The sequence below is a fragment of the Ambystoma mexicanum genome, chromosome 7p (genome assembly GCF_040938575.1).
Source record: "Ambystoma mexicanum isolate Mex_15411 chromosome 7p, UKY_AmexF1_1, whole genome shotgun sequence".
In the NCBI taxonomy this organism is placed as follows: domain Eukaryota; kingdom Metazoa; phylum Chordata; class Amphibia; order Caudata; family Ambystomatidae; genus Ambystoma; species Ambystoma mexicanum.
In genome coordinates this window covers 63,617,938-63,629,008 of record NC_090939.1, presented here as the reverse complement: position 1 = coordinate 63,629,008, position 11,071 = coordinate 63,617,938, and the positions used below count along the sequence as shown (strand labels likewise).

The following is an 11,071-nucleotide window of genomic DNA, read 5'->3' as shown; positions in this document are numbered from 1 at the left end:
CACAGAGGTCCAGCCCAAAGAGCCAACCGGGTGCTACACATCACTTTTGAAGATACGGTAGTCACCCAGTCAAGACCGGCGCCTCTGCGAGAATCAGGTGAGCGTTACAGTTAGAGAACGCCACGAACATAGGCATAGTCTTTGACTATCACCTCGCACTTACACAGCAAGTCGACAAGCGTACTCGATGAGACCATTTTCTCTCCTCAGATCTCCGACGTCTCTAAGAAGTCAAACTACCAGCTGCACCTCCTCAGAGGTATTCTTCCTTTCCTCTCCTTCCCCCAGAAGCTGACTGTCTCCAGAGCTCTGGTCCTCTCTAGGCGGGACTACTGCAACAGCCTCTTTCTCAACCTGCCTTCCTCTACTCTCCACCCTCTGCAACTAATCATGAACAGGACTGCAGACTTATCCTTAGTGTCAAGCCCAGGCACCGTATCTCTCCATCCCTGACATCTCTCCATTAGCTCTGAGTGGCTGCATGGATCAAATTCAAGACCCTCTGCATTGTCCACACAGATTTCTGGCACCTGGAACTGCTCTACCTACAACTTTCTCTTCCAAAACATCTGCCTTCTCAAGCTCTCTGCTCATCCACCTCCAACTCTGAGGGTCAGACGCTTCTCCAAGCAAAGAGTGGGGGTCAGATCTTTCCCCTCGGCTGGGGCCTCCCTCTGGTACAGCCTCCCTGCCCCTCCCAAACATGAGCAGAATCACCTCTGGTTCTGGAAGCAACTCAAGACCTTCCTTTTTGCTTCCGCTTTCTCTCTTCCTCTCCCCTGCTGATGCATTTGACTGCTCCGCAAACTGGTCAATTGGTCACCATCTGCACTCGGGGTCAGACTCCTGCATGCCCAGTTGCCCTTGCACTGCCTCGGGGCTCCCGAGCAATTAAGGGTTTGTATCTGGAACCCTACAGTCCCTTCTCTGCACTTATGAGCCACCTGCTAGCTGCACTTGTGAGTTAACTGCACCTCCCCTTTCCCGTCCCCCCTGGCACTTCTCCCCTTCCCTCTTCCCCACACTTGCGTGATCTGAATGACACAAGGCCTAGTAAGATAGTTATTTGTCCTCCCTTTGTTTCCCCCTCCCTTGTCTTGTCGCACCTAGAAAAATGTGTGTACAAGCGCCTTACAAATGCCACATCATGTCATTTTAAACTCCATGTGTTGAAAGAAATCAGCCCTTTCCTTGATTTGTGCCCCACAGTGCCATTCAAGTGTTGGTTCTAAGCAAATTCGATTACTTCATCTCGGTGAGACCTTCCAAAGTCCCTGTCCAGAGAGGTTTTCAGTCAAGCAGGAATGGTCATCTTCATGTTGAACAGTCGTAACCATATCACTACAGCGCGGGAATCCCTTCGATGGCTCCCAGTTGACCTAAGGATTCAACTCAAGTCTACCTGAGTCGCTAGGAAAGGGTGCTGGAAAAATGGCCCCCATTATGTAAGTGACGATTTACCGCCCCACCAACCTAGAGTGAGTTAAGATCATCCATATCCTCAGGCTTGAAGTCTAGACCCTCTGAGGAAGTGCAAACGGGGAAGACATTGTTTGGAGTTCAAGATACCATCCTCAGGAACAATTTCCCAGGTGAACTCTTATTCAAGAGCATTGGAGTTTAGGCTTCAATGCTCTTGAATAAGAGTTCACCTGGGAAATTGTTCCTGAGGATGGTATCTTGAACTCCAAACAATGTCTTCCCCGTTTGCACTTCCTCAGAGGGTCTAGAGGAAGTTCAAGTTCAAGATACCATCCTCAGGAACAATTTCCCAGGTGAACTCTTATTCAAGAGCATTGAAGCCTAAACTCCAGAGACAAGCACTTTGCTAACCATGGCGGGCTTTGCTGACTCAGCACAAGTGCTCTTCACCCTTGCATCTTCACTCCTTCTCCTGACCCTGCTTGTGCGTGGCAACTCTGTGTGGTTTCTTGATGTTGGACTAAACTCTAGAATCTGATCCTTCGGTACTACTGTGAACGGTTCTGTCCCTTCTCCAGCGCCTTGAAGCGAAGTGTGCTTTCAAATGGTGCAAAATGAAATAAATAAGTACACATTTACAAATGCCACCTGCGTACCCAAGTCTCTGCAGGGAGAATTGGGTACGCCAACTACCTTACTTTTTGGACTCCAAACAGTATATCTATTCAAACAAGGTGACACATTCCAGCGAGCATGATATTGACGAATACTGAAATGAACTTGTCACTTAAGCCAGAAGTTAACATCCACATACAAGAGAAGTTTAGATGGGTTGTGAGCCGGAAAGAGGGACTTGTGCACACTAAATAGCGAAGAATGTGAAGAAGTGTGCAAATGATGTTACATGAACAAAGGGCTAATGCTGGCTAACTAAAAACCTGCATAATAAACAGACAATGTGAGCAACTGAGTTTGCATGAACGAGTTTTGTGCAGGTTGTTTCTACCTATAATCCACAGTCATAGAATATAAATCAAAACATTTAAGATGGCGGGTCTGCTGCTCTCATGGCAACATGTTTGGACAGACTACACGCTTAGGAATGTTCAGTCCTTCATCTGGGTGAAGTAAGGTCATTGGAAATTTCACAGTGCAGAGCGTACACAAAAACCTTCTCATAGCTTCATGTTTTCTAAATGTCTACTGCCGCTCTAGCCATATGACGAACACCTTGGCATAGCTTCATGTTTTCTAAATGTCTACTGCCGCTCTAGCCATATGACGAAACCCTTCTCATAGCTTAATGTTTCCTAAGTGTCTACTGTCGCTCTAGCCATATGACGAAACCCTTCTCATGGCTTCATGTTTTCTAAATGTCTCCTGCTGCTCTAGCCATATGACGAAACCCTTCTCATGGCTTCATGTTTTCTAAATGTCTCCTGCCGCTCTAGCCATATGAGGAAGGGCCTCAAACTGCAATCTCCTTGTCTCACCCTCTCTCACTCTGTTCCATCTCTTCCTTTGCTTGGCAAATCAAATACTGACACACACGCATAGTTCCTTGTTACTGTCCTCGCTTCTTGTGCAGGTTTGCTGTTTCTGCAGCTTGGAGACGTTTTCTTTTTCATTTCCTCAGTGTATCACTGTTCTTTGAAACAGGAAGCCACCGCGGTGACAGCGATGAGACACCAGACAGTGTCTGCCCGGGCAGTCTTCCGCTGGCACAGTTGTATGAGGGCAGGACGTGCCGTAAGGAGTGGTTCCAGTCCCTCTGTCTACCATGGCCTGCGCTTTGCTTGGTCTCATCTTTCTGTTCACACTCGGTGAGTTTCCTTTTTTATGGGACCCAGGTGATCACATCCCTTCCTTGTCTGGTACCGACTCTCCTGGTAGGTGTGTCTGCAGCATCTGGGGCCAAAGTGGCAGTTGGGTGTTTAACATGTGGGGGAGGGGATAGGAAGGCAGCTGATGATAGTCGAGGCACGTACAACCACTGCTCCCCCTGAAAGGAGGTCTTACACCTGTCATGGGTGGGCATGAAAGAGGGCACAGGATAACTTTGGTGTGTCACAAGGAGAGTGCCTGCATTGAAGGAGATCCTGCGGCGTGTCCAAAGGAAGACGGGTCTGTCCCCTGGGTGAACAGGTGGCATGACTGTGTGAGATGTGACCTTGGCATCTGCTTGGCATTCGGTAGGCAGACGCCTAACTCCAGCTTGCCCATGCTAGCACTGGTTCCATGCAAAGCTTCCAGACACCAGTGGTTGGAATATCAATTACCCGAGACTGTTGATCGCAGAGCCCTGTGGCTAATGGTGCAGACCACTTTCATCTCATTCTCACAAGTCCTCTGGCAATACCTTTGAAGGTTGATGTAGGTGTCTTGAAATATTAACTAAATCGCATGTCCTGTAAAAGTGTAAGGCCCGGCATTAGAAACTCCCCCGCAGACTCACATAGATGCTCATGGCCTGATTCACAAAGGTTTGCACTGGAGCACATCAGAGATGCCTGTAAGCATCTCAGGGATGCTCTCGTGCAACTGCTATTCTGAAAGATTTGCTCCAGGACATCTCAGGGATGCTCACGTGCAGCTAGGATTCTCAAAGATTTGCTCCGGGACATCTCAGGGATGCTCACGTGCAGCTACGATTCTCAAAGATTTGCTCCGGGACATCTCAGGGATGCTCACGTGCAACTGCTATTCTCAAAGATTTGCTCCAGGACATCTCAGGGATGCTCACGTGCAAATGCTATTCTCAAAGATTTGCTCCAGGGCATCTCAGGGATGTTAATGTGCAACGCATCTCAGAGATGCTCACGGGCAACTGCTATTCTCAAAGATTTGCTCCGGGACATCTCAGGGATGCTCACGGGCAACTGCTATTCTCAAAGATTTGCTCCGGGACATCTCAGGGATGCTCACGTGCAGCTACAATTCTCAAAGATTTGCTCCAGGGCATCTCAGGGATGTTAACATGCAACGCATCTCAGAGATGCTCACGTGCATCGCATCTCAGAGATGCTCACGTGCAACTGCTATTCTCAAAGATTTGCTCCAGGACATCTCAGGGATGCTCACGTGCAACTGCTATTCTCAAGGATTTGCTCCAGGACATCTTTGGGATGCTCACGTGCAAATGCGATTCTCAAAGATTTGTTCCAGTGCATAACAGAGATGCTCGCAGTGCAACTAAATGCGATTCTCAAAGATTTAGTCCAGGGCATACCAGAGATGCTCGCAGTGCAACTAACTGCGATTCTCAAAGATTTGCTCCAGGACATCCCAGAGATGCTCGCAGTGCAACTGCGATTCTCAAAGATTTAGTCCATGGCATACCAGAGATGCTCGCAGTGCAACTAAATGCGATTCTCAAATATTTACTCCAGGGCATCGCAGAGAAGCTCGAAGTGTAACTGCGATTCTCAAAGATTTAGTCCAGGGCATACCAGAGATGCTCGCAGTGCAACTAACTGCGATTCTCAAAGATTTACTCCAGGGCATCGCAGAGATGCTCGCAGTGTAACTGCGATTCTCAAAGATTTGCTCCGGGGCATCGCAGAGATGCTCGCAGTGCAACTAACTTCGATTCTTAAAGATTTACTCCGGGGCATCGCAGAGTTGCTCGCAGTGCAACTAACTGCGATTCTCAAAGATTTAGTCCAGGGCATCGCAGAGATGCTCACAGTGTAACTGCGATTCTCAAAGATTTACTCCAGGGCATCGCAGAGATGCTCACAGTGCAACTAACTGCGATTCTCAAAGAATTACTCCAGGGCATCGCAGAGATGCTCGCAGTGCAACTAACTGCGATTCTCAAAGATTTACTCCAGGGCATCACAGAGATGCTTGCAGTGCAACTGCAATTCTCAAAGATTTGCTCCGGGGCATCGCAGAGATGCTCGCAGTGCAACTAACTTCGATTCTAAAAAATTTACTCCGGGGCTTCGCAGATATGCTCGCAGTGCAACTAATTGCGATTCTCAAAGATTTACTCCAGGGCATCACAGAGATGCTTGCAGTGCAACTAACTGCGATTCTCAAAGATTTACTCCAGGGCATCGCAGAGATGCTCGCAGTGCAACTGCGATTCTCAAAGATTTACTCCAGGGCATCGCAGAGATGCTCGCAGTGCAACTAACTGCGATTCTCAAAGATTTACTCCGGGGCATCGCAGAGATGCTCGCAGTGTAACTAAATGCGATTCTCAAAGATTTACTCTGGGGCATCGCAGAGATGCTCGCAGTGCAACTGCGATTCTCAAAGATTTGTTCCGGGGCAGTGCAACTAACTGCGATTCTCAAAGATTTACTCCGGGGCATCGCAGAGATGCTCGCAGTGTAACTAAATGCGATTCTCAAAGATTTACTCTGGGGCATCGCAGAGATGCTACACTCGCAACTCTCACCCCCCACCCTCCCAAAGCACCCTAGTTCTAAGCACTCATCCAGCATACGTGCATGACCACAGAAGAGTGTCGGACTGAACAGGAAATCCTAGTACCGCCTTTGCGGTGGTGCTCGATTTGGCTAAGCCCGGAGTCGCACTTAATGACACATATTATATAACACATGTGATGGAACGTGAAGTACCAGAGCGCGTTGCATGGCTATCGGACATAAGGAAAGGGCTCTCCACGATCGGTCTGGCTGCTTGATACACGAATCAGAATTTGATCCCACCCACAAAAAGTATAAAGTGGTTGTGAGATGCATATTTTTGCCCCTTCAACAGCCTGACAGTGAAGGGTTGCGCCGGTTGAATAAATAGACGCTATCATTAAAAACGGCCCTTGGCCCAGAACCCCATCTGAATTGCATCGAACATTTGGTCACGCGTCTCCTACTAACGAAATGTAGGCTTAATATACTACCAATCAGTGCAGCGAAAGCCTCCTCCCAGGGACGTCATTTCACTGAAATGCCAGGGGTAGCGGAAGTGACATCACACGACCCTGACCTCTGATGACATCACAGGAAGTGGCATCACATAGCATTGTTTCGGAGTACACTATGAAAAATATGGTTACAATATCATTGTAAAGTGATATAAATTTCATACAAGAATGGATCACCCTATGTATCATTAATATCAGTGCGTATAGGCCTCTATTACCAAATCACTGTGAATGCAAACAGACCTCCAAGGCCAAACAATAATGATGAGTTATTATATAGCACTTACACTTAAGCGCTTCACATAGAACAAATATGCATACAACATCAAGCTACCTGTGTTGGTACTCATTTATTAACCTCAGTAGGATGAAAAGGCTGAGTTGACCTTACTGGGAATCGAACCTGCAACCTGCAGATTACACACACATTGCAGCAGCCAGTGCTCAACCCACTGAGCTATCTTACTGGCTATAGCCATCAGAAAACCAGCCTCTCCAGAGCAAAGAGCCACACGCTGCTGGCCACAACCCATGAGCCTCAATGTAAAATGCTAGGGGTAGCAAGGGAGACCACAGGGGTAGCAAGGGAGATGTCAGGGGTCACAACTGCGACCCATGGTGACCCCTAAATGACGTCCATGCCTCCTCCGTGGGAAGTCCAGCTGTGAGTGACCTATGCACTTGCACTTTAGCAGTGCATGAAGACTTGTTGCACTTTATGCTCTTTTGTTCAAAATATGATGGAATGAGACTCTGTACATTGTTGTGCATTGCTGCCAATTCTAAGGAAATAGAGCGGCAGCCGCTGCCTGCCCCATGCTTTCCCGCAGCTGTTGAAGGAGGCTCTGGCATGTCTTGCTGCTGGGAAATTTCTATTGCACACCACGTCCAGACCTTCCCGTGTTTACTATATTTTACTCATTTAAAGAATTTGGTTCCATCTTCCATTATATGTAATTTTTAAATGCCACGTTTTATTCAACTGAATGTCTATTTCTTTTACTATTTTTTATTATATACTGAATTGTGCTTTCACTTTTAGGGAATTCTTAACATTTCCAAAATAACTTATATCAACTGATTGATTGAAATACTGGTAATGAGCATGAAATAGGTCTTATTTAAAAACATATGTATATTAACCAAACAGGTAGTAATGTAACAAGGGCAGAGGCTGCTTTGAGAATGTCCACACAGGTAGTAATGTAACAAGGGCAGAGGCTGCTTTGAGAATGTCCACACAGGTAGTAATGTAACAAGGGCAGAGGCTGCTTTGAGAATGTCCACACAGGTAGTAAAGTAACAAGGGCAGAGGCTGCTCAGGTAGTAAAGTAACAAAGGCAGAGGCTGCTTTGAGAATGTCCACACAGGTAGTAATGTAACAAGGGCAGAGGCTGCTTTGAGAATGTCCACACAGGTAGTAAAGTAACAAGGGCAGAGGCTGCTTTGAGAATGTCAACACAGGTAGTAAAGTAACAAGGGCAGAGGCTGCTTTGAGAATGTCCACACAGGTAGTAAAGTAACAAGGGCGGAGGCTGCTTTGAGAATGTCCACACAGGTAGTAAAGTAACAAGGGCGGAGGCTGCTTTGAGAATGTCCACACAGGTAGTAAAGTAACAAGGGCGGAGGCTGCTTTGAGAATGTCCACACAGGTAGTAAAGTAACAAGGGCGGAGGCTGCTTTGAGAATGTCCACACAGGTAGTAAAGTAACAAGGGCGGAGGCTGCTTTGAGAATGTCCACACAGGTAGTAAAGTAACAAGGGCAGAGGCTGTTTTGAGAATGTCCACACAGGTAGTAAAGTAACAAGGGCAGAGGCTGCTTTGAGAATGTCCACACAGGTAGTAAAGTAACAAGGGCAGAGGCTGCTTTGAGAATGTCCACACAGGTAGTAAAGTAACAAGGCAGAGGCTGCTCAGGTAGTAAAGTAACAAGGGCAGAGGCTGCTTTGAGAATGTCCACACAGGTAGTAAAGTAACAAGGGCAGAGGCTGCTTTGAGAATGTCCACACAGGTAGTAAAGTAACAAGGGCAGAGGCTGCTTTGAGAATGTCCACACAGGTAGTAAAGTAACAAGGCAGAGGCTGCTCAGGTAGTAAAGTAACAAGGGCAGAGGCTGCTTTGAGAATGTCCACACAGGTAGTAAAGTAACAAGGGCAGAGGCTGCTTTGAGAATGTCCACACAGGTAGTAAAGTAACAAGGGCAGAGGCTGCTTTGAGAATGTCCACACAGGTAGTAAAGTAACAAGGGCAGAGGCTGCTTTGAGAATGTCCACACAGGTAGTAAAGTAACAAGGCAGAGGCTGCTCAGGTAGTAAAGTAACAAGGGCAGAGGCTGCTTTGAGAATGTCCACACAGGTAGTAAAGTAACAAGGCAGAGGCTGCTCAGGTAGTAAAGTAACAAGGGCAGAGGCTGCTTTGAGAATGTCCACACAGGTAGTAAAGTAACAAGGCAGAGGCTGCTCAGGTAGTAAAGTAACAAGGGCAGAGGCTGCTTTGAGAATGTCCACACAGGTAGTAAAGTAACAAGGCAGAGGCTGCTCAGGTAGTAAAGTAACAAGGGCAGAGGCTGCTTTGAGAATGTCCACACAGGTAGTAAAGTAACAAGGCAGAGGCTGCTCAGGTAGTAAAGTAACAAGGGCAGAGGCTGCTTTGAGAATGTCCACACAGGTAGTAAAGTAACAAGGGCAGAGGCTGCTTTGAGAATGTCCACACAGGTAGTAAAGTAACAAGGGCAGAGGCTGCTTTGAGAATGTCCACACAGGTAGTAAAGTAACAAGGGCAGAGGCTGCTTTGAGAATGTCCACACAGGTAGTAAAGTAACAAGGCAGAGGCTGCTCAGGTAGTAAAGTAACAAGGGCAGAGGCTGCTTTAAGAATGTCCACACAGGTAGTAAAGTAACAAGGGCAGAGGCTGCTTTGAGAATGTCCACACAGGTAGTAAAGTAACAAGGGCAGAGGCTGCTTTGAGAATGTCCACACAGGTAGTAAAGTAACAAGGCAGAGGCTGCTCAGGTAGTAAAGTAACAAGGGCAGAGGCTGCTTTGAGAATGTCCACACAGGTAGTAAAGAAACAAGGGCAGAGGCTGCTTTGAGAATGTCCACACAGGTAGTAAAGTAACAAGGCAGAGGCTGCTCAGGTAGTAAAGTAACAAGGGCAGAGGCTGCTTTGAGAATGTCCACACAGGTAGTAAAGTAACAAGGGCAGAGGCTGCTTTGAGAATGTCCACACAGGTAGTAAAGTAACAAGGGCAGAGGCTGCTTTGAGAATGTCCACACAGGTAGTAAAGTAACAAGGGCGGAGGCTGCTTTGAGAATGTCCACACAGGTAGTAAAGTAACAAGGGCAGAGGCTGCTTTGAGAATGTCCACACAGGTAGTAAAGTAACAAGGGCAGAGGCTGCTTTGAGAATGTCCACACAGGTAGTAAAGTAACAAGGGCAGAGGCTGCTTTGAGAATGTCCACACAGGTAGTAAAGTAACAAGGGCAGAGGCTGCTCAGGCAGTAAAGTAACAAGGGCAGAGGCTGCTTTGAGAATGTCCACACAGGTAGTAAAGTAACAAGGGCAGAGGCTGCTTTGAGAATGTCCACACAGGTAGTAAAGTAACAAGGGCAGAGGCTGCTTTGAGAATGTCCACACAGGTAGTAAAGTAACAAGGGCAGAGGCTGCTCAGGCAGTAAAGTAACAAGGGCAGAGGCTGCTTTGAGAATGTCCACACAGGTAGTAAAGTAACAAGGGCAGAGGCTGCTTTGAGAATGTCCACACAGGTAGTAAAGTAACAAGGGCAGAGGCTGCTCAGGCAGTAAAGTAACAAGGGCAGAGGCTGCTTTGAGAATGTCCACACAGGTAGTAAAGTAACAAGGGCGGAGGCTGTTTTGAGAATGTCCACACAGGTAGTAAAGTAACAAGGGCAGAGGCTGTTTTGAGAATGTCCACACAGGTAGTAAAGTAACAAGGGCAGAGGCTGCTTTGAGAATGTCCACACAGGTAGTAAAGTAACAAGGGCAGAGGCTGTTTTGAGAATGTCCACACAGGTAGTAAAGTAACAAGGGCAGAGGCTGCTTTGAGAATGTCCACACAGGTAGTAAAGTAACAAGGGCAGAGGCTGCTTTGAGAATGTCCACACAGGTAGTAAAGTAACAAGGGCAGAGGCTGCTTTGAGAATGTCCACACAGGTAGTAAAGTAACAAGGGCGGAGGCTGCTTTGAGAATGTCCACACAGGTAGTAAAGTAACAAGGGCGGAGGCTGTTTTGAGAATGTCCACACAGGTAGTAAAGTAACAAGGGCAGAGGCTGCTTTGAGAATGTCCACACAGGTAGTAAAGTAACAAGGGTGGAGGCTGCTTTGAGAATGTCCACACAGGTAGTAAAGTAACAAGGGCAGAGGCTGCTTTGAGAATGTCCACACAGGTAGTAAAGTAACAAGGGCGGAGGCTGCTTTGAGAATGTCCACACAGGTAGTAAAGTAACAAAGGCCGAAGCTGCTTTGAGAATGTCCTTAGCAACAACACAATGCATGTTATCCATCTATGAAATCTCTCCACTGGCTTCGGTGGCGCGCGAGAGTCAAGTTTAAGAACCTCTGCATCATCCACAAGGCTTTCTGGCGCTGTGGTCCTCTCTATATCCAACGCTCCCTTCCTAAATACAGTCCTTCGAGAGCACACCGCACAGCTACCTCAAACTCTCTGTGGGTCAAACGCTTCTCCAAACAGAGAGTGGGGGTCGATCTCTGTCCTCAGCTGGGGCCTCTC

General features: G+C 47.3%; 1 protein-coding gene across 4 annotated transcripts in view; it reads left to right on the top strand.

Moving 5' to 3' along the window:
- The first annotated feature begins 3,093 nt into the window (after nucleotides 1-3,093).
- LOC138525691 (immunoglobulin superfamily member 2-like) overlaps nucleotides 3,094-11,071 on the top strand; it is a 172,311-nt gene continuing 164,333 nt past the window's right edge. For all 4 annotated transcript variants that reach the window (XM_069635779.1, XM_069635780.1, XM_069635778.1 and 1 more), the window contains exon 1: nucleotides 3,094-3,245. In XM_069635779.1, the coding sequence (XP_069491880.1) occupies nucleotides 3,203-3,245 (43 nt within the window). In that variant the 5' untranslated portion in view covers nucleotides 3,094-3,202. The remainder of the gene's footprint in view (nucleotides 3,246-11,071) is intronic.